At 36.5% G+C, this 23,129-nt stretch overlaps 4 protein-coding genes across 5 annotated transcripts; 2 read left to right on the top strand and 2 right to left on the bottom strand.

The window, feature by feature from the left end:
* Nucleotides 1-4,826: 4,826 nt before the first annotated feature.
* On the top strand, nt 4,827-6,263 carry LOC140011037 (uncharacterized). The gene has a single exon (XM_072058904.1). It carries the CDS (start codon nt 5,407-5,409, stop codon nt 6,088-6,090), a length of 684 nt encoding a protein of 227 aa, XP_071915005.1. The 5' UTR covers nt 4,827-5,406; the 3' UTR covers nt 6,091-6,263.
* Nucleotides 6,264-9,288: 3,025 nt separating this feature from the next.
* Nucleotides 9,289-10,388, bottom strand: LOC113698319 (E3 ubiquitin-protein ligase MPSR1-like). The gene has a single exon (XM_027218103.2). The coding sequence runs from the start codon at nt 10,181-10,183 to the stop codon at nt 9,425-9,427; it is 759 nt and encodes a 252-aa protein (XP_027073904.1). The 5' UTR covers nt 10,184-10,388; the 3' UTR covers nt 9,289-9,424.
* A 1,095-nt stretch (nt 10,389-11,483) lies between these two features.
* Nucleotides 11,484-16,147, top strand: LOC113699348 (defective in cullin neddylation protein AAR3). Of its 2 annotated transcripts, none has more exons than XM_027219646.2 (9): nt 11,484-11,771; nt 12,511-12,640; nt 13,144-13,195; nt 13,406-13,481; nt 13,577-13,659; nt 14,569-14,665; nt 14,826-14,871; nt 15,487-15,530; nt 15,614-16,147. In XM_027219646.2, the coding sequence occupies exons 1-9, from the start codon at nt 11,708-11,710 to the stop codon at nt 15,931-15,933; spliced, it is 912 nt and encodes a 303-aa protein (XP_027075447.1). In that variant the 5' UTR covers nt 11,484-11,707; the 3' UTR covers nt 15,934-16,147. The 2 variants fall into 2 exon arrangements, with proteins under 2 accessions (XP_027075447.1, XP_027075446.1); XM_027219645.2 differs by having other exon boundaries at nt 15,451-15,530.
* Nucleotides 16,148-16,961: 814 nt separating this feature from the next.
* LOC113698156 (granule-bound starch synthase 2, chloroplastic/amyloplastic) lies at nt 16,962-22,779 on the bottom strand. The gene is made up of 8 exons (XM_027217862.2): nt 22,127-22,779; nt 20,755-21,334; nt 20,149-20,213; nt 19,701-19,778; nt 19,506-19,616; nt 19,132-19,176; nt 18,525-18,698; nt 16,962-18,157 (listed from the first exon to the last, which is right to left on the bottom strand). Exons 1-8 carry the CDS (start codon nt 22,478-22,480, stop codon nt 17,201-17,203), a joined length of 2,364 nt encoding a protein of 787 aa, XP_027073663.1. The 5' UTR covers nt 22,481-22,779; the 3' UTR covers nt 16,962-17,200.
* Nucleotides 22,780-23,129: the final 350 nt, after the last annotated feature.

Raw genomic sequence — 23,129 nt, 5'->3', positions numbered from 1 at the left:
ACTACTTCTCTGTAATTGTTTTCATTTGATTACAATGCAATTCTATTAAATTCTATTGATGCTATTTCTATATTAATTATTGTATTTTTTTGGTTAACAGTTCTCATACAATGTATCACTATTTACACATAAAATAAATACATAAACTATTGATTTTTAATTTAATATATATTTTATTTCTAGATCAAAGAAATGAAAATTTTAACTGTCCTCAAGATCGCCAGGCATCCACATCACCAATGATTTTGCGTGATCATAGTAAATATACAGTTTCTTATATCGTCATACTCATCTTACATACACACTTTTTGGCTGCACTATCTTGCTAAATCAACTATAGATACAATACAATACAATTGTATTATAATTGTTCGATTACAATACAATTGTATTACATTCTATTGATACTATTTATAGACAACTTAGCAATTTTATAGATTAGCAATTTATTTTATTTTATAGATTACCAATTACTACATGTACCAAAATATATTTATATAGGGATTACTTCATTAACTATGGGTGCTAATAACAATTCAATTGGTGCGTATTTTTCATTTGATTACAACACAATTATATTAAATTCTATTGATGCTATTCTATATTAACTATTGTATTTTTTTGTTAACAATTCTCATACAATGATAAAAAAAATTATCATACAACCGAAAAAAGACGGTTCTTGAATGATATATACATTCTATTATATTTCAAACTATTGTTAAACGGATATTATATTTTAATTTTATTGGTAAAATTTTTTCACCTTTATTTGTTCACCATTTTATTTTTTTTCCAATAATGTCAGCACCGTGTATAGTACGGGTATTCCCACTAGTTTCTTAGTAGTGGTAACTGGTAAACTTCAGGACACCTGTCCACTGGGCAAGAACTCCAACCTAGTGGCCATTTACCATAAAACCATTAAAAAAATTCAGTGTAGAACGAACAAACGTTTTGATACAATGCATGTAAAATAAAATAATGATTACAAAAATGTATCAATGACATCGCAAAATAAATTTGGCAAATAATTCACTGTCTAAACAAATCCATTTTCATCAAGCATGTTTGGGTCATCTTATGAAACTTAGTATTGGGCCAATTTCAAGGCCATTTAGACCGTATGTAGCAGTATCAATTAGCTTAGCTTGCTAATATTTTTCATGGGCCTGCATCAAATAATATATCTAACATAAATGTTTCGGGCCGTTTTGATCGATGCATTTGAATTCTAGGAAGGGTTTGACATGGATTTATTTTTTTTGTTTGATCAGTCATCACTTATCTATTCTACACATACTCCTACTCGTATTATAGCCTATTCTAAGAAAGAGGGTCCAACTAGACCTACAGAAGAACTGACAGAGATCGAACCACCATCGGATCAGACAGGTGTACTACACACTCGTTTGGATTTAGAGGAAGCCACTTAAAGTAATAAGCTACATATAGTGGTAAGTAATGGAAGACAATGTGTTGAATCCTTGATCTCCTATCCGACGAAACCTTAAAAACTTTGGTGGTGGCCAACTATCTAAAGCCTTAAAGCCATGGATGTATTTGAAGTGACTCTGTTTGAAATCCACATTGATTTGAAATAACTTGTTTGGATTAGAATCAGTGTAAGGGCAAGGAATTCTAATTAACAAGACAATTGGGGCTGAAATCAAAATGATTGAGAGTTAAGGGGCTAACATTTAATTTGTAGTTTTTCGTCATCTTCGCGGGTTTAGTCCTTGGAGTCCTGAACCAAAACTTTCACAGTAGCAGACTTGCTACCATGGCAACAACTTCTTCTCAAATTTTGTTCAGGCCTCTTCTTTTTTTCTACCCCTTATTTATTTTTTGTCTTTTAGTGACATCCAAAACGATTTAGAAGTCCTTGGAGTCCTCGACCAAAACATAAGCAACTCTCTCTCTCTCTCTCTATGTTCTAATACGGGAAATTTGAGATTTAAAAAGTGGAAAAAGAGAATGGGGCATTAAAAAAGTATGTTCGACACCAATAAAAATGCAAGATACACACATCCTTAAATAACTTGAATTAATCTTTCATATACTAAGTGTATACAATAGCAGATCTTGATGTATGGTTTCTATAGTATATGACAAAATTAAAACTTATATAGATGGATCACTTTCTCATGGAAGGTCACATATTCAAAATCCATTGCCGATGTGAATGATGTGTTAGTGGACAATTGGTAAGATCTATTATAAGTACCCTATGATCGTGAGGACATATTCCAACCTATGAAGGTGATAGAAGTCAAATCAATCTAAACTTTTATGTATCAAATTTTTTTTTGAAACTTGTATTTAAATTTAAATTACTTATCATGAGTCTAAACATGCTAATGTAGACACTGTTAATTTAAAAAAATTAATGGGTAATTCCAGTAAGTTTGAAATGGTCATAATTGGATAATGAGTATAATTGAATTAATTCATTCATATGTATTTAATACATGGTTATAAGTATATTCAATTATTTATTTATGACTCACTTGAAATTTTATCATTTTTACACTCACTAAAAATGTGTTTAAGTGCGCAATTATTTTAAATAAATATAAATAGATGACACGAGTCAACACACTACCCATTAATTAAACGGATTTAATTGGATCACTCATTTAAATCAATTCAAAATTTATTGCTAACACAAGTCCACTTATTAATAGGCAAGTTTGAGTGAATCAACATAATTGAGTTATAATTGGCATATCTACTTCCAACGCACAAACTATTTTATCTAAAAAATGTTTAAAAAAAAAAAAAAAAAAACTGCGGAAGGAACAAGTGCAATAAGTTAGGAATTCGAAGGAAACGAGTCCATTTCTAGTAGAGCGGAATGTGAACTGTCGTACGATGATATCTCGATGACTTTTGTCATTAAGGACCCAGAAAGCGGTTTGGAGCTTACATGGAATCGCTGGCCCTTCAAACTCCAACGGAAATTACGGCGTTGAAACCTTTTCCAGTCCATGACATATTTGTCACTCTCTTTTTTCCAAAGCCAGTTAAGACTTTTTGGTATTTTACAACCCTAGATCCACAGGAAATCACGAAAGCCAGCAACTCTTGTGGTTCCTGAGAAGACTTATAAACTACCCCAAATCCCCCCCAACCCTCGATGTGGGATAACAGCCCAAGCAGGTGAGCTTGGTTTATTTCTCACTCTCATTCTTTAGAAACCGTGTATCCGCAGCCCCAGACTTTAGCACTTGGTTTATTTATTTATTTTTTAATCACGCAGAATAAATTTCATAATATTTTGAACTCTAGACAATTAATATGACTGAACTCGTTATCACATTTGTGCATGTATTATAAATCGCTCTATAGCAAAGATGAATGAATCGGTTTAGGACAATACTACTATTTGTTTTCTACAAATTTAACACAACTCTGGATGCTTTCTGGTTCAGTTTTTGATATTACAGATCGAGAGTCATTTTAAACAAGATAACTAACCACTTCTGCAATCCCTTAACCAAAGTCAAGAACTGGAGACGAGTCAACATGGATCACGATTCTCGTGCATGACTTTGATCTTCTCTGAAGACTTGAGCAATAATAATAATAATGTATCGTTGAATGAGAAAAATTATAAACAATAACAATCCCAAGTGGACCGGTAGTATTATTCAGAGAATCCTACGACATGCCCCAATTACTACATGTACCAAAATATATTTATATAGGGATTACTGCATTAACTATGGGTGCTAATAACAATTCAATTGGTGCGTATTTTTCATTTGATTACAACACAATTGTATTAAATTCTATTGATGCTATTCTATATTAACTATTGTATTTTTTTGTTAACAATTCTCATACAATGATAAAAAAAATTCTCATACAACCGAAAAAAGACGGTTCTTGAATGATATATACATTCTATTATATTTCAAACTATTGTTAAACAGATATTATATTTTAATTTTATTGGTAAAATTTTTTCACCTTTGTTTGTTCACCATTTTATTTTATTTTTCAATAATGTCAGCATCGTATATAATACGGGTATTCCCACTAGTAATAATGTATCGTTGAATGAGAAAAATTATAAACAATAACAATCCCAAGTGGACCGGTAGTATTATTCAGAGAATCCTACGACATGCCCCAATTACTACATGTACCAAAATATATTTATATAGGAATTATTTCATTAACTATGGGTGCTAATAACAATTCAATTGGTGCGTATTTTTCATTTGATTACAACACAATTGTATTAAATTCTATTGATGCTATTCTATATTAACTATTGTATTTTTTTGTTAACAATTCTCATACAATGATAAAAAAAATTCTCATACAACCGAAAAAAGACGGTTCTTGAATGATATATACATTCTATTATATTTCAAACTATTGTTAAACAGATATTATATTTTAATTTTATTGGTAAAATTTTTTCACCTTTGTTTGTTCACCATTTTATTTTATTTTTCAATAATGTCAGCACCGTATATAATACGGGTATTCCCACTAGTAATAATGTATCGTTGAATGAGAAAAATTATAAACAATAACAATCCCAAGTGGACCGGTAGTATTATTCAGAGAATCCTACGACATGCCCCAAAAGCAGTTTGTGAAACATTACGAGAAATGGAAAAGTACCGGTAGCGGCGACTAAAGTCTGAACGCCAGTTGTAGGCCCAAGTTCCTTAACACGGTAGCGGATACGGAACCAACGGCAAATCATTCACGAATCATATACCAATAACAAAACGCTCAATCTATGTGGCCCATGCAATTGCAGCCCACAAAACTCACGATAGCTGATTAAAGGAAAAAGAAAAGGAAAAAACCACATCCCTCCACCAACCCTCTCTCTCTCTATTAACGTGTATGACCCTCTCAACGTAGGAACCATTCATCTGTGGAGGAAGATTACAGAGGCTAGGCTATAGAAGTGAGAAGTGAAATGAGATAAGTAACTGATATGGGATGGATAGACCGAAACAGCGCATACTAAAAGCAGCGCGGGTATAACTAAGGACTCCGTAAAAGACTCTTGCTTGTCGTCTCTGCTACCTACACCCCTCCTCTAAAGAGCCGGCCGGTTTCCAATTTCTTTCACTGCCTAATCTCCATATCACACTCTTCTTCAGCTATTATTCTCGACCTTCTTTTCTCCCTTTTGGATCGCATGTCACCCATCTGAAAACAAGTGTCTTGGATGAAGAAAATTCAGAAAGAGACCAAGTGGGCACCGACAATTTCAGATCTTCAGGTGCACTCGAGTTCCGATTCTTTTTCCCCAATCTCTAAGGAGATTCAATTTGAATTTGATAGCAGGCTCGTCGGTCTGATCCATATTTGATTTGGATTGGTGGAATTCTCAATAAAGATTCAATCTTTAAATCCTTTGTTTCAATCCAAATGGTCTGTTTCCATAGCACAATTTCGGTTGACCAACATATAGCTATGGCTAAATCTGTTAACTCAACCGACCCTGGCTTGAAACTGAAGCAGATCAATCAGATACACAGGAAAAAGAACTCTTCCAATCCCCAGAATCACTTGAACATTCCAGCATGCCAGCAATCTCGCTCTGCTGTCGTTGATGTGATCATCATGATTGCTGTGATTGGTGCTTGCGGAGTCTTATTGTATCCGTGTGTAAAGAGTTTAGTCCACGCTACTGCTGAATTTGTTGAAGAAGCTGCATATATCTTCACAGAGGAAATTTTCCGCGCTCCAGTGGTCTATGGATGTTTTGGGCTGAGCATTTTATTTGCTCTGTTAGCACTTGTAGCAATCACAGTCTATACGAGTAGGACATGCGGGAATCCTGGTTGTCGTGGGCTAAGGAAGGCTGCTGAATTTGATATACAATTGGAGACGGAGGACCGTGTGAAGAGTTCATCTGGGATAGCGAAATTAGGGGTGAAGAAGGGACTATTTCAGTTGCCTCGGGACCATCATAGAGAACTGGAAGCAGAGCTCAAGAAGATGGCACCGCCCAACGGGCGAGCTGTACTGGTGTTTCGAGCTAGATGTGGATGTTCTGTCGGCAGAATGGAAGTTCCTGGACCAAGAAAGTCTCGAAAGGTTAAGAAGTAGATTTGGATATGATGCATTATTTTATACAAATAAATTCACCATACACATAGTTATAATGATGGGATGATACCATTTGTCGGTAATCTCCCGAAATTACAAAATTGCACAATAAACTTATTGGAATAAGATGCATGGATTATACTATAATGAAAATTAGGAATTGTTTATTTTCATCGCTTTACCTTTTCGTGACTTTTATCTCCTTGGATAACATGAGGTTTTGATATCATTGGTGGCTGCCGTATGCTTTATGCCTAGCAGTACCTTCTGAACCACGGATTTTTGCCTTTCAGTAAGGTGCAATCATGATATTCTTCAGTTATCTTTTGGAAGAAGGTCCAAGAGTGGAATCTCAACTGTGATGGGTGTTCTTTGTTATCTCTCCAGGATCTAACTATATTAAAAGGGAAATTTTCCATTTCCATGTTCGAATTTACAAATGGTCTTTTACGGTATTATTGAGTTCCATAGTTCTTTCTTCCTTGAAATTTACTTGTATGGATACCGGTACTGAGTTTTACAATATTTTGCTTGTACTCGACCCATTTTTGTGCCACGCTTTGGCTTTCAGTATACAGTATTTGTCTTGTGACTTATCAGAATAGATGAATTGATCCCCATTCTTGTTTTGCAACCCAACCACTGAATCATTAAGATTCCTTTAATAAAGCTATTGGCATTCAAAGTTTCCATCATTCCAGTCACTTCTTATTTAATGGATAGGGGAAAGTTTTACAATTTTTTTGCCTTTGCTGCATCCCATGTATCACCTGACAGAGTTCATATGCTTGAAACTTAGTTAACTTTCCAGCTTCTATCAGTCGATTTATGGAAATAGTGTTCTGCTGTCTGAGATTACTTCTTCTTTGGGGTTGTTAATTGGTTTAGCCTACATAAAGCATAAGGTCCAATTTTCTTAAGAGGTGTCCTGGTCTCTGGTTTCTTGATAGCTAAAATTCTTCTTGTGGGTTACAATATCAATCTTAGCAGGCAATACTGTGTATGAGTTTTACCAAGTTCTAATAGCTAGAACATGGAAAGCAGGGATCTCAATGAGCAATAGCATATCATTCTCGGACTCATATATCAAATTGCAGAACTTACTTTCCACTGTAACCACCATAAGAAAAGGCTAATGCTTTAGAACCTCAACATAACTTACTTGCGATGGTCGGTTGTAGAGTGATTTTGTCTTCCATAGTGAGATTATTTTACTGCTGATTGCAGTTTGCACTCCTCCTATGGAGGAGAGCTTTTAACATCCTTATTCTGGTTGCCTACAAAGGCTGAGAAGTATGTTTATTATGAAGAGAAACCCTGCAAGTGATGACCATTCTAAATCAATACTTCTCCAGTTGCTGTACGTATGTAGGACCATAGGATATTCTCTTTGATTTCTTCATCACTTTCTAATGACTCCGATTGCTTAATCAAGTAGATATGGATAGATGCATTTGTAGCTTGGTGGATTGAAAATTAGTGTATTTGTCCTGCAACCCCTTGCTATACCCTCTGTGAATTTGACTTCCAAGTGAAAGTGAAGTCTCCTTTTGCCAAGTACTTTGCGAGTCTTAACATTTCTCTGGGTAAAAATGAAATGCTGCTAGGGATCTTCCATTTCGGTATTCAATTGACAAGTATAAAGCTTGTCCAAGTGCAAGAGCAGAGCACTTAAGGATTTACTGATCCATGAATTCCATATTTTGGTCTCAGAAATGCATGTTCTCTAGGTATAAATCTCGTATTGTTTCATTAGTATTTTTTTTAAAAAATTTTTTGCGTGATATTGGTCATTATTACTTATGCTGCTTCGCTTTTGTTGCAGCACTGCATTTCCACGAGTCTCCTCTATTTTTGGCTAGTTGTCTTCTGTATAATTCTTGCATCTTTCTTTGAGAAGCAGAGAATAAGCCAATTTTTTTCAAGCCTAGAATTTGGATGCCAGCCACAGGTGGTGCATCTAGTTGATTTGTTCCCAGAGCATCCAAGTCTTCTTGTGATTGCCCGCTCCATGTGTGTCTGTTTTTCCATTTTTTGGTGACAAACAACTTCTTGGAAGGAGGTGCTCCTTCATAGAGGCCGATCTCTTCTAGTTACTTTTTATATCCTAAGTTGCAATTGAATTTAATCTTTGTAGTTTGTGTGGCTGAAGTTTTTGCTCAAAATCACTTGTCGTGGGACAAGGGCAAACTGATGTTGTGAGAATCTGAATTGGGTATCTCATCTGCCTCTTACAAGGTAAAATCAACCAATCAAAGCCTAGTGCTACCAACTCCCAAGAAGAAAAGGCAATTTGACATTTGGTCTTAGGGCAAGCACCCTTGTCAAGATACTGAACATCTGCATTTTGTTAATGTCCCAGATTCCTAATACATCTCTTACTTCGCGGTGGTTTGATGCTTTACTACATAAACCCTTATGTATTAAAAATTTATATATAATTATCTCATGATTATGAAAATTGATGACAATAGAGATGAGATTGACCAGTGAGCAACGAAATGATAAAAAGAGTCTGGAGAAGAAAGAAGAAATACATTCAATTTCAATACCCCCCCCCCCCCCCCGGGGGGGCAGTTCTCAGTTGCTAACATATAGCATTAGCTAACTACTCCTAATGCTTCTTGCATTTCTTGAAGAGGTCCCTGATGATATGTAGTCGGAGCTGGCAATTGTAATGGCCCTTCACAGCATATTTTGTATACTAGAATTTTTTCAATAATTGATGCCACTCCCCAATCGCATTCATGTCTTCCAATTTCGGAATATATATATACACCATAATAATAGTAGCAGTACCATTTACCGGGAAAACACTACTCCGACTACCTAACCTCCCACCGGCGCCATATTGGAGTCTTGTTTAATAAGTAGGCAACAACGTTAGGGCGTGCCCATAACCAATTTGGGCTGTGAAATATGTCCCTCTCATGGGTGCCGACACGTACACGTTTTCCAAGTCTTTTTGATTTCTCAAGTTGAAAGAAAGCCACAATCCCGCATTTATTTATTGTACAGATGACCAACCCTATGTATATCTATATCCCACCAAAAAATAAAGAAACAAAAAAAAAAAAAAGGGTCCGCGTGAATTGAACCTGAACCGACCAACCTAAGCCTGCAAGCCGACGCTTTTAAAATAGTAGTATATGCTGTATTTAGCCGCAGCCGTCCACAAAAAAAAAAAAAGAACCGGTAGAAAAAAGTAACTTAAAATTTAATTAGACTATAGATGGTATCCATATTGACAGTGCAATTTCACCAAAACAACCCTAGAGCAAATTGAATGAATTTTCTTAAAAACAAAAAAACAAAAAAAAAAATGAAAGAAAGCCTATGAGGTGCTCTGGTCTATATCCATTTCTGGTGATGATGTCCTGCCATCAACCTCCATATCTTCTGTTGAGGACCCGTCCACATCTCCCGTTGAAGCCGAATTATCATCATCGGCCTCAATTGCTCCGCCAGAGTCTTGATTGCTCCGGCGACGCGGAGCAAAGTAAATGTGAAAAACAAAAGCCGGCATCCTTCCATTCATACCGCTGCCACCTTCCTCTTGTTCCTCCTCCTCCTCACCATCATCCTCCGCCTCCCCATCGCTATCATCACCGCCACCTTCTCCATTGTTAATCTTCTCGTCCTGCTCCACCGGCATGCGATATCTACAAACAGGGCAAGATCCTTGAATTCCCAACCACTTATCAATGCAACCCGCATGATAGTGATGTTTACACGGCATCTGTTTGGCTTCCTCGCCGACTTCAAGCTCGGCCAAACAAATCGCACAATCCAAACCCCCTTCCGCCACTTTCACCAGTGGCATGGCTTCTATTGAAGCCTTTGATGCCGGCACGCGCCCCTCTTTTCCGAGGAGAAGTGATTCGATATCAACAGAACCTTCGATCACAGTTAAGGATCCGGTACGAGGGTTTACGATGATGGCAATTTCACGCGGTCGATCAGACGGCGCGGCGGAGGAGGAGTAGCCGATGATGAAAGGGAGTAGTATGGTTCTGGCACTCCTCCTGGCGAGCTCTTCGAGACTCGGTGGCGACGATTGATCCGCCACTCTCTCGGTTGGGGTTGACGCCATCAAGGGGAAAGTCGAAGCTGAATAGTTACAGAAACAAATACTAATAAATAAAAACAATAAGAAAAGAAATCGGACAAAGTGGGGAAGTCCGGTGATATATCGAAGCTGGGGAAACGCGGACCGTGAGAAATGAGAAAAGTTGAGGAAGAGTCTAGAAGCTGGTCAAAGTATCTTTGACTTGCAGCGGTCTTTAGATATACTTCTACTTGGAGTGGTTTCTTTTTTTTTTTTTTTTGGGAAATTGGTGCCTCATACATATTTATTGATTCGTACGTTGCACAGGATAAGAAGGGTTTTTTGAGGTTAAATTAGGAAAAATAGGGGTGATGATTTTAAAGTTATCTTGAGTTAAATATGAATAATTAGAAAAATCATATATTTGACGACAAAAAAACTTTTATTAAACGGAAAAAATGAAAGTTAAGAAAAGTTGTTTCTACTATTAGTTTATAGCAATGGGATTTACAGTGGAGCGCAAATTTGCATGGAACTTATGATTTTTCTTCTTCTTACTTCTATTAAATCTATGATTTTTCTTTTTTTTTTTTTCGATTTAGACAAATGTATTAGTTCTTCAGATGCACCGGCAAGGAAATTTAAATAGCAGCTTTTGTAATTTTGCCATTGGATAGTGAGAATTTCCGTGATAATAATTAAATTTAAGGAAAATTATTCAAAAGTTTATTCATATTTTATTAAATAAAATTTTCATTCTTTACTTTTAAAATATTAACTTTATATTCATTATAAATTTCAGTTTGTAAGTTTTGGATTAGACTTAGGTTTTCGACCAATTTTTAACCTAAAATCACTACTTAACTTATATGTAATAGTTTTTATGTACAAAAAAAGTTTAGATTTCATTTTTTTAGTGACAACAATAAATATGGATTGTGTCAGATCCCACTTAGAAAAATGAATATAGTTTTGATCACAACTTATTTTCTTAAGTGCAAAAATGAATATAAATTGGATTATCTATTTAATTATAAATGGGATCTAATATTTTTGTCTCTGAAAAAAAGACCATTTATGAATCATGTGATGGATTTGGAGTAAAAAAATAATAAAAAACTTAGATAATGACCAAATTTTACAAATTTGAAATTTATAATAGACGTTAAGTTGACATTTTAAAAGAAAATGACAAAAAAATTCACTTAAATTTAACTATTAGTTGTATATATCAGCACTGCTTTTCTTTTTTCTTCTTTCTATGTTGGACAATTTCACTTAATTTCCAGCGTCGAAATTAAAACTATAGCTACAAATCGCGTATTCCTACAAATATAGCAATCGCACACCGAGGCAGTAGAAACAGGGAGACAACGATATTCATTCCATTTCCTATTTAACAAACAGTGAGTCGAGTACTCCTCGAGTCACACACTACTCACCAACTCAGTTGAGTATTGGGGTGGTCCGTTTTGGGTCTCTAATTTTCCATGAACCCCAAAGCCAAGCCCTCTTCTTAATGCTATCTTTCTTTGACTACTCGGTTTTGAGCTCCCCTGCCGCACAGCCATGGAGTCCTCTTCCTTTGTTCCCACTCGGTTCGACATCTTCGAGATTTACGGACAATATTGTGGTACCTTTGCCCCCTAACATACGTCTTCAATTGTCTTTGCTGTAATTTTGTTCTTTTCATTGTTAATTGATTGTTTATGCTTACTTGGATTATGAAAAGATTGTAATTTTACTGATGTTTTGCTCGTGTTTATTTGATGTATGCGGGCAACCGTTACTGGTGATAGTAGTATTCCTCTCTTTTATTTGTTATATTGGTTGGGCAGTTATCAAGCACTCCTAGCATAAACACACACGAAAAAGAAAGGAACAATCTTGGTTGGCATAACGCTGGATTGGGTAGTAGTGCAAGATTTACGTTCCACAAGAATTTCTCTACTGTTTTCTGTCTTTGAAGAAATTTTGAAGTTTAGGGACTTATATGGCACAAGGTGCAGGAGTCATTTACTTTCAGTTTTGTTTTAAGCAAGAAAGTATGCAGAATGATAGAGTTTTAGTATGCAAGGAAAAGCTTCGCTGGCCTTTGGCTTTTAACTCTCTCATGCTTTCCTTTCTTTCAGTTTTGTTTTAGAGCAAGAAAGCGTGCAGAATTAGAGAGCTTTATTATGCAATGAAAAGCTTAGATGACCTTTCTTTTTTCACTCTCAAATGCTGTCTAGATCATCGTTTTCTTTACATGCATCAGACGTAGTCCTGGGTATCTCAGTGTAATGTTCATGAGTACTTGAATGTCAACTTATGTATTTACTGAATTTAAAGATCAATTGGAACATTTATGTGAATGGCGTTTCTAATTGCAGCAATCATGTCAAGGCCATATGATTCTGGGAGCGAAGGATGCTTATCGAATGAAGAATATCAGAATGGTAGATACTCAAGAAATGCGTTGACTCAACTCTCAAAGTTAGTGGATTCAAGATCACAAACAAGGTATGTGTGTGTGTGGTATGGAGGACATAAGATTCACAGTAAGACTATGAAGTTGAATTGTTTGCCTCCTTCTTAACATTGAGATTCTGAAAATTTTTTGTGCGCCTTGTTGATTGCATCCTATAGAAGAAAAACATAGTGAAAATCTCTCGCTCGGTTCCAAATTTAATTCTTTGTTCATATAATTGCTATTGCTAACCTGGCTGTTTTCCAGCCTTGCAAGTGGCTTTTGGGGGCACTGGGCTTGCGCCCAGGGGGTTCACTCTGTATGGTTTAGGCACAGGGGTTTGTTCTTGTGGTAATCTTTAAATGATTCAGGCATCGATGGAAGTTGGTTTGCACTACATGATGTAGCTATAATTTGCAAACTATTGCAATAGTTTGTGCATGCAGTCAATGTATTGGCTACAATGAGGGGAAAGAAGATGTTATGTATTTATTTATTTATTTTAATTCTTTTATAACTCAACATAACTTAAAAATTATTCTTGTGCACATCTCAGGTTCTCTGTTTTTGAAGAAATATACAAACTTATGATGAGGTTAGACTTGCTGGTAAGTTATTCTGTTTTTTCCTGTAACTTGAGTGAAATTGGTTTTAATATATACAAAATGTTGTTTCTTTTGGACTATAGCAAAATCTAATTGCTCAAGTATAGGTACTTATCTGATTTTGAGTGAGCTGCAGCCCTTTTCCTTAGTTATAACTTGTCACTTGTGTGCTTAAATTCTCAGTGTACTTTGCTCAGTCTTCCTTTTATGCAGGCAGACTTTTCTGAGTTCTCACGGTTTTATGATTTTGTTTTCTTCATTTGCCGAGAAAATGGTCAGAAGAATATCAGTAAGTCAATTTAAATGAAATTATATCCTTAGGTAGTTTAATGCCAGTTCAGTTTTCTTAACCTCATGTGCCTTTATTGTTTATTCACCTTGCAGCTGTAAGCAGGGCTGTTATGGCCTGGAGATTAGTTTTAGCTGGTAGATTTCAACTGCTCAATCAGTGGTGCAACTTTGTTGAGGTAATAAGACTTGTTAGAAACTCCCGTTAAAGAGGATAAAAAAAGAGGATAAATCTAGGTATTCCTCCTAAACAAAGATTGTCTTATTAATTAAAGAGGATAAAAATGTCTTCTAAACATGGATAAAGATTTTGTTTCCCAGTCGAATGATCTGCTTGATTATTTTCGCTACTCTCTTGGCATATTAGTTCTCTTGACTATTGAAAGTACGGAATAGCCGTTCCTGCATTTCTGAGATTAACCCACCAGAAGCATCTAAACTTATTCCTGAAACAATTAATGTTTGCCATGCTTCTGCATTTCTTTGGAAACTTTCAGTTTAACTAGTTTGATTCTCATCATCAACCCCTTCTTCACTGATTGTTTCTTGTCTGGTATAGAAGCCTAAAAATGATTCGGAACATAATGACTTTATCTTAGCAGAATCTAATGGAACGTGTTGTCTCCATTCTTTTATTTGCCCATTGAGAAAAGTAGATATTTAATATTTCATCCATCTCTTCCTTGCTTTTAGACGAGCATTCAGGGCTTTCCTTTTAATTTTTCTCATTATATTTCCAACTTTATCCAACATGTTAGAGGTTATATTGTTGTGATTGATTGCTAATAATCCATTTTCATCACTGCAACCTTGTTCAAGTTACTTACTGAAAGAAGAAATGACTAAAAACACTGTTAAGCTCCCCAGAGTTTGCAGAGTGGTGTTTTAATCGTCATTTATAGCTCCATGTGTTGCCAGTGCAGTTGCATTTTTGTGAAAATGATTGATTAGGGCCTTGAACATGGTCTTTACTCTGTAGTTGTCACCTTCGGGAAAGTTTAACAGCCAAATGTTAGCCATTCCTCTTTCCATGATGATATTTTCTTTTCTGTTTCATTGTAGCTGATTTCTTAACTCATGTTGTTTAGAAAAATCAGCGGCATAATATTTCTGCGGACACATGGAGGCAAGTTTTGGCCTTCAGTCGCTGTGTACAAGACAATCTTGAAGGGTATGATCCTGAAGGTATTTATAAATGATCCTTGCCAACCATTTCTTATTGTTCTCAACAACCCTGACAATAGAAAATTTCTTAATTCTGGACAGGAACTGGTGGTTCATTATATGATCACCCGGTTTTCAAACTTGCATTTGCTTTACTGACTAAATTTGTTCCCCCTTGCAGGAGCTTGGCCTGTATTAATTGATGATTTTGTTGAGCACATGTATAGGTTTGATTCCTGATCAATCATCTACGTGTTTCCACAATTATTCGCTTTTAGATGGTTTTATCTGGATATTATGTTATCTGACCTTTTTCCCCTTAGTTTGGCTGGGAAGGGTAAGAGATTTGGGTTCCATAGTCATTCGATGCGAAGATAGGTCTATTGCATTAATAAGATATCCATACTGCTAGGTGTGGAAAAATATACATTGTTGACTTTGATATCATAGACAAAGATGCACCTTTTACAAATGGAGAGTTTGTGTTTCAATTTTAAAAAGGAAAGATTTAGTATGGGATCTTTATTTGAGTAATTTATTGTGACTGATCTGATGGCACTGAGATTCTATATTGCATCTTCAAGGCATGGAAGAATGTGTGAAAAACAGTTAATATTAGCATCATGGCTAGCATTTTGGTCTAGTTGTCTTGTGACTCAGAACACGTCATATTAGTAATGAATAAAAGACAAACCTTGACATTTTTGACTTTCTGATGAAGTCCATTGCACATAAGCACAGTTTATCTGGGCACCTGCATGTGTATCTGGATATGTAACATGGCACGGATTATATGTCTGTTGCAGGATTGGGTGTAATGATACTAGTTATTTGTTGTGCAGTTGCGGTGATTCGGATGAGCGACCATTTGATGATTCTCTTCCTGGTATAATACCTTTTCTATAGCCATGATCAATAATTCACATGGACGATTAGTTTGACTTTTATGAGACTGTAATCATTTGGCAGGTTCGAAGAGCTTACCAGGACTGAAGAGGAAGTTGGGTGATAACTTGCAGAAAGAGCATGAATCTTTAAATGGATATGTTCACGCCAACGGAGCAAGACTTCCAAAGAGAAGGCAACTTATTTCTGCTGACATACTTTTCAACTGTGATGAGAATTGTGGGAGCGCTGCGGATGATTGCATGGAAACAGCTAAACAAAACAGTGCATTGGGTTGCACGAAGTCTCCTTGTTCTATTGAAGGCTGTTTGTCCAAGGGTTTTGCAGGACTCTTCTCTGGTCGTCCTTATTTGCAATGTAATCGGCACAGGGGAGTCTCCTAGATATCTGGACACAGTCGAGATGGTTTGTTGTTGTGTGTCTTATGTGTTATTGGTGTTGACAAGTTACAGGGGCCGCAATTGTGCTGTCACGAGTGTGGCCATTTTTTATTTTAAAATACGAATTAAAATAAAATGTAATTTCGGAATATAGGTTATTCTATTATGAAATCAATAAGGCCACCGCCCGTTTGCGTTTCTGCCTTATTGGGTTAAATTGTAGTCGTCCCATGTACTAATACATTTTTAATGGAATGTCGCGTTTTAATTAATCGATGAGTGTAGTTACAATTCAAAGAAACGCTCATTTAATCAATTAAAGTTTTATTTTATTTTATAAAAATATGAATTATTTTATTAATAAAAGGAGATTAAAAGCCCAATGAATATAAACTAATTAACATCTACTTAATTTAAAAGTATAATTCAACTCTATTAATGTCTTCAATATACGTACGTAACTGATATTATTTTTCTATTATCAAGAAATCAAAAAACTTAGGAATACTAATTGATATATATTCACTTCCATTTTATTAAATGCATACAATGGATCAGATTGACAATATTATGTATATAAATAGGTCTTCTTATAGTAAACAAATACAAAGTCTTCTTATATATTTGTTACATCTAAATGATGTTTATAAATAAAAAATAGACTCATATTTTACGAAAAAAATATGATCTAAATGGTGCTTACAAATCAACAATAGGCTCATATTTTAAGAAAAAAAAATATGACGTATACTTCTAGTGAATTAATAATTTATAGTATGAAAGGAACTTGCGTAAAGTTTTAAAAAAAATTAATATCTTATTATTATCAAAATTATTAATTAACTCGTTAACCTAAGGTGGAACAGAAAAATTATTATTTAATAGAGACAATTAATTTATAGAGATTTTAGTGTATTTCAAAGTTAATGTGGTTTCATGTAAAGACTTAAAAACTCCTCTCAAGTCCCAGATGACAACAACGGAATAAAAGTTGTCTAAAAAGTAATTCATGGAGTCATACGAGGCGGTCATCTGGGAATTTCCTAGCTTAGAATTTAACAAACAGTACAAGCAATCTTTTTAATGCTGACATCAGAAATTCTGCCCAACTCAACATTGCGGAAGTGAAGCCAAGCCTTTGGATATTTTCCTGGCAAATTGTTCAGAGGTTTTCCTTGTGGAGATAAAAGGAGTTCACTTGTTTTTAGCTTTCTGCGGATTCAAATGTATTGCTCCTCGTGTCAATCAGTACCTATGTATGCTTCATGACTCACCACTGGTACTTCGCCGCAACGAGTATGTCCTCGTACTTTTCAGCAGCATTATCCCAACTTAGGTTTTGCAACATACCACGTCTTTGAATCCCTTCCCAACTATTTTTGTACTCGCGATATGTGAGGAAGCAATTCCCTAGCGCGTTGATCAGCTGATTTGCCTCAGCCCTTTGAAATGTCCATCCAAGCCCAGACTCATTATAAGGATTAAAAGACTGCACAGTATCTCTTAGACCCCCCACTGCATGAACAACAGGAACAGTACCATAGCACATAGCATAGAGCTGATTCAGTCCACAAGGTTCAAATCTTGACGGCATCAGCAAAATGTCTGCACCTGCAGTTATCCGGTGAGCTGTCTTTACACAAAAACCCACCCAACCTCTAATTTTGTTGCTGTACTGTCCTTCAAATTGCCTAAGCATCTGTTCAAGGTCAGGCCTACCAGTGCCCAACATGACCAGCTGCACATCCTGGCCCATCATCCAAGGAATTGCCTCGGCTATAAGATCAACCCCTTTCTGGTGATCAAGCCTTCCAATAAAACCAATCAAGGGGACATTGTCACGGACAGGCAAACCTAACTCCTTCTGCAATGCTTCTTTGCATTGGGGTTTGCCAGTCTTCAAGGTGTCTAGTGAGTAATTTGTGTAACCATCTGACTGAATATGAACATCCAACTCAGGATTCCAATCTTTTGTATCAATCCCATTAACAACACCCGCAAGTTTCCAGTCATTCTCATTGATTATCCCATCCAGGCCCCAACCACCTTCAGATGTCTTCAACTCCCAGGCATATCCATGACTCACTGTGACAACACGATCAGCTGTCTTTATCCCTGCGGCAAATATATTGAGGTGCTCACCTCCAACAGGATCATACAACCTAAAAAGGTCCAAGTAATGTGGTGGAAGATCAACACAAGAGAAGTCATCCACAGGACCGCGACCCTGGATGCAGACATGAGAAAACACACAATAAACGAACAGAGAACACGGGCAATGGAAAAAAAAAAATGTATTGTGCAAATTTTGCAGAGGAACCAAAAATTGTTTTACCGCTAAAATGATCAGCACCTTTTCAAGTATTGATGTAACAGAAAAAAAAAATTTAATCAAACCATGAACCAGTGAACGGGAGCTCTCCCTCCATTCCCAACCTCATATCCGCTTCTGATATAATGTCATGTATGACAAGCACCTATATCATATATGACTTTTCAAATCACACTTTCACCTACTCCCAAGGCTGATCATTTGACAACTATATTTGGAGACAATACCTATATGCTGTTGGATGATAAGTCTCAGGACAAACCTGGTGAGCTATGTTATGAATCACAAGAACACATCTGGCATATTTCATTATTCCGTGATCACGATAATGTGCCTTCAAATACACGGGCAGTAATGCTGTATGCCAATCATTTGCTATAAAAACCAAATTTCCATCTCCATAGCAGACCCCACCACATGGAACATGCCAAGGCACCTAAAAATAAATAAATAAATAAAGCATTTCAGTACTCCAGATAACATATAAGAATACGAGGGACATAGAAACAAGGAACATTGAAGAAATAATCATGAGTAAAATCAAGGTCTATTTCATTTCAGCCATTCTTTTCATGAATTCCACAGGACTAAGCATTTTTTTTCTTTCTCAAAGCTTATTCCAGACAATTTTATCAATTCTTGCATGACAGACGGCCACCTCCATAAAAAGTCTAACCCTTATCATCCCCAACATTGACTGATGAATGACAGCTTGTAAATCTTCTCATCAGTAAGATATCGATATAAAGAGTACAATTGCATGACTGAACATGACTTGCTGTTTTAGTTCATGAAGGTTGACAAATATGTAGCCTTGTGAACGCAAGGCCAAAAGAAGTGCCAGGCCATGATGCCTCATAATGTTGTACCTCAACAGCAGCTTTGCAAAACAGAACCATGCGCTTTAAAACATCCTGGAACAACCAGCAGCACAAAAAATTAACATCTGTGAATCAGAGAATTGATGATGAAGAAACACAAACATTTACATCTATGATTCTGATACACGTCTATATTTTACATAAATACACAAATAGGCAGAATAGGAAAATGCAATGTTGAAGCAAGGGAAGCAGCAACACACAAGCATCTGGTCACAGAAGAACACTAGGAAAAGGATAATCAGGGAGAAAAGTCACATCCTGTAGAAGATATACCATCAGGGCATAAGACTGTATTTCCACCATTGGATAGAGAATAACAATACAAAGCTTACTTGTTTAAGAAAAAAATAAAAACCTACCACACGTTTGCCCCCATATATGTCATTTCCAATATGTCGAAATGAAGGACTGTCAATGAAAACAAAATCAACACTATCAATGTAAGCTTGAAAGTACGTCACCTCCATATCCTGCATGATGTGCAACCAGGTATCAGAAATTTTAATGTCATAAATGTTTTGCTTAAGATACAATAAGGGTGTACAACTTCATACCTGACCATCTACTTTATACCTTTTCCGAACCCCTGTATCTTGAGCTCCAGCATAATCACCATACCGAGGTGCAACAACCTATAAAATCCACCAAAAAATAAAAGATTCATTTTATATGTACAACTCAACTACCAAGAATCTTGCTGGATTTCTGCGCTGTCTGCTAACTTACATACCATACTACAATTACCGTGAAGTGCAGAGTGACAAGTTTATGGAAGAATGAAAATTTCTCATTTCTTACACAGAATGCAATATTCCACATAGACAGCATACACGTCAAAATGAGGACCATATGCAACACTGGAAAATAAAAAAAGGAAAATAAAACTGGCGAGCTATTCAGAAGTTCAAAAATATAAAATCCTGACATCAGCTACAAATTGCTTTTGAACAGGTACTCCACCATGTGACCATCTTGTCTTGGAAAGAGTTTCTGAAACTTTACCATAACTCTATGTCCTCGCCGAGCCAAAGCCTTGGGTAAAGCTCCAGCAACATCCCCAAGCCCACCTAAGTAAATTCTTGACATATTAGTTCTCATGTTGAGTAGAATACAAGTATAAAACTAAGGCACAATCATATACAGACCTGTCTATCATTATATGCAGACATACACATGCAAGCGCCCACCACTGAGTATGGATATATGCAATGAATATGTTTCAGCTCAAACTTCAAGGCACTATCTTAATTAAAAGGAAAGAGGATATATTAAACTGCATTGAACATGATTACTAAAACTAATGTTTTTATTCCATGACAAGCCTCGAAATAACTACTGACTGGAGAAATAGATGTCTAACAGTCAAGCACATCCATTTGAACAGACCCTTCAGTCAAGGAGAAGTGCATATTTGAGTACTCCAGCCTATTCTTTTTGTAGGAGTATATGTTCACTATAATTTCAGCATAAACTAATAAAACATTGTCAATAAGTTTAATATCTACTAAATGGAGATCAAAAGGAAATGGCAACATGCTTAACCTAAGACCTGAAGAAGTTAATCCCCATAAAATATTTTCCACCAGAAACTTAATGTTATCACACTACCTGTTTTGGACCATGGTGCACATTCTAAAGCAACCAATATTATGTTCATAACATTGATGCCAGCCAATGGAGGGGCTTTTACTTTTTCACCCCCAGAATCTTCTTTATCAACATTCACCTCCTGTGCACTCGATTTTTCGAAATCTTCATGTTGCTTATCTTCCAAAGGCAACTTTGCACTGGTCTCTGAGAGAAAGGATGGCAGATCAGATGGAATTGTCTCTGTTGATATACTCGCTAATTGGTTTTCCGAATCTACATCAAAGGAAATCTTTGAACTGGAAGTTCCTACGGCAGAAGTGGCACTTCTAGACTGCTTGTTTACATGTGCAGAAGCATCTTTATAGGACTGAAAAATCTCTTTGCTAGTGTCTTTGGACTGCTCCAAGGAACTTGCACTTGAAGAAGTTTCTGTGCGCAGCAGGTTCTTTCCAGGTGCATTCACCTCATCAGTTGTCAGTACCTCATCTTCTTCAGTTCCATTGGCTGATGCAACATTAACAGTTGAAAGGGTGCTGTCATTCTCCTGGTCAATAATGCTATCTTTTATAGATGAAACTAATTTTTTACGTTCCGCAATCTGCAAGAGAGAACCAAATAAAATGATGTCATCAACCTGAATTTACACAAACGATCTGATGATAAAGCCTTGAGATGATGAGTATGAGCAGAAGATCACAACATCTATCAATGAATCGGGGGCCTGACATTAAATACAGGAAGTATCAAGAAGTGAAATTGAGAGATACAAGGGAATTAATTATAGTTCAAAATAGTTAACAAGCCATTATACCAAGTTCTTACATACTCCAAGCGAAAAGAAGCTGGGCAACCAAAGTAATGCACATAGATGCCAACTACTGTACAGGAGGCCCAAGTAGATTATCTAAGAGAAAGGTCACAATCTCGTCGCTTAAATGAAGTCATGGTCATCAACGAGGAGAAAGCAATGCTGATACAAACACACATATCAAAAACCGAACAGCCGAAATTGACTAGTCAGAACAGAATAAAGTACAGACTCTAATCCTTACAAACAACCTATAGGGGGGCATTCGACATATGATTCGGCAACACCAATCCCTTTTCCCTTTTAAGATCATATTTTCACTTGCATACAAGCCAACACAGAATCGAATTGCCTTCGAGGTACAAGTCAGATGGTTCTTCAAATCAGTAATAGGTCATCCACGAAACGGTCGAGGAATTTTACAATTAAGCGTTGTCCTCAACTACATTTATTTATTTATTTATTTTTAAAAAAGCCTACATTTCATATTACCTACCCCGGAAAAAAATTACATTTCATAAAGGGGGGAAAAAACTCAAAATCAAAATTTTTGGGCAAAACGCTCAGATGGTTGTAACGAACCTGATTAAGTAGGTCTTTCTGCATAGCCAGAACTCTCTTGCTCTTCTCAATTGTGGCTTGTAAAGCATCGTCCGATTCTTCCCCACTCTGAACTTCCCCAGAGCCACTACCTGTGGCGTTAAAGCGCTGGAGCGTCCACTTCCTAGTCATGGTGGAGCCGCAGCATGAAGATAGGCTCGCAATACCTTCATTCAAAAGCCCACAACTTCCAAATTTGGAATCGCTGGTAAACTTCCTCGGCCTAAATGCTAGCAAAGGCAACTTGGGTCGACGATGATTTCCACTGTAGGGAATAACTGAATTGTCTAGAGCAGGGTGAATCACGAAGGGAAAGGACGCTGTCGACGACGCCATTACGGCGTTCGATGATTTGACTGTGAGAAATTAGAGTTTTTTTTTTGGGGAAGGGGGGTTTAAGATTTCAAGGAAGTGAGGAGAGCAGCAGAGCAGGAAAAACTACAGAATAGTCATACCCAGTGGATGAAAAATGAACGGAATCCCGAGGGGGGGACGGGGTGTTATGGGCGGCAGTCAGCTTGGTGAGTTGTGGCGCCAAAGTGAAGCGTGGGTGGGTGTAGTCAGTAGTGTTGTGAGATGGAGGTGGAAATGAAATGAAGAGAGACGAAAGCATGATTAATTAACGCCCAAGAGTCGTGGCGGTGTGGATGGATTTGGAATTTTGTAGCTGGGATCGTAAAAAATCTAAGGCCTTGCTTGGATTGAAGGTTTTCGTCGGAAAATATTATCGTTTTTCGTGATCACATTTCCCTATCACCTTTTTCCCTCACATATATCAAATCGCTACAGTAATTTTTCCATGAAAAATGACGGAAAATGCAATCCAAACACAACCTAAGAATTGTGTCATAGCGCTTTCTTGATCTAGTTAGGTCTGTATATTCACTAACCTCCTATCACAGTCTCCTTAGACTCCCCCTCCCCCTAGATTAGGATAGAATAGATTATACACATATATCGTTACTGACAAAAAAAAAAAAAAAAA

The sequence above is a fragment of the Coffea arabica genome, chromosome 7e, assembly GCF_036785885.1.
Source record: "Coffea arabica cultivar ET-39 chromosome 7e, Coffea Arabica ET-39 HiFi, whole genome shotgun sequence".
In the NCBI taxonomy this organism is placed as follows: domain Eukaryota; kingdom Viridiplantae; phylum Streptophyta; class Magnoliopsida; order Gentianales; family Rubiaceae; genus Coffea; species Coffea arabica.
Note: the sequence above shows the minus strand (reverse complement) of the source record. Positions and strands in the feature narration are given on the sequence as shown.

Coding starts and splice junctions, on each gene's coding strand:
- LOC113698156 (XM_027217862.2), bottom strand. CDS start 22,480: ATGGCGTCGTCGACAGCGTCCTTTCCCTTCGTGATTCACCCTGCTCTA. Junction 19,617..19,700: donor GGTATAAAGTAGATGGTCAG/GTATGAAGTTGT, acceptor CACATCATGCAG/GATATGGAGGTGACGTACTT. Junction 18,699..19,131: donor TTTGCAAAGCTGCTGTTGAG/GTACAACATTAT, acceptor ATTTATTTTTAG/GTGCCTTGGCATGTTCCATG.
- LOC140011037 (XM_072058904.1), top strand. CDS start 5,407: ATGGTCTGTTTCCATAGCACAATTTCGGTTGACCAACATATAGCTATG.
- LOC113699348 (XM_027219645.2), top strand. CDS start 11,708: ATGGAGTCCTCTTCCTTTGTTCCCACTCGGTTCGACATCTTCGAGATT. Junction 12,641..13,143: donor GATTCAAGATCACAAACAAG/GTATGTGTGTGT, acceptor TGCACATCTCAG/GTTCTCTGTTTTTGAAGAAA. Junction 13,196..13,405: donor TGATGAGGTTAGACTTGCTG/GTAAGTTATTCT, acceptor CCTTTTATGCAG/GCAGACTTTTCTGAGTTCTC.
- LOC113698319 (XM_027218103.2), bottom strand. CDS start 10,183: ATGGCGTCAACCCCAACCGAGAGAGTGGCGGATCAATCGTCGCCACCG.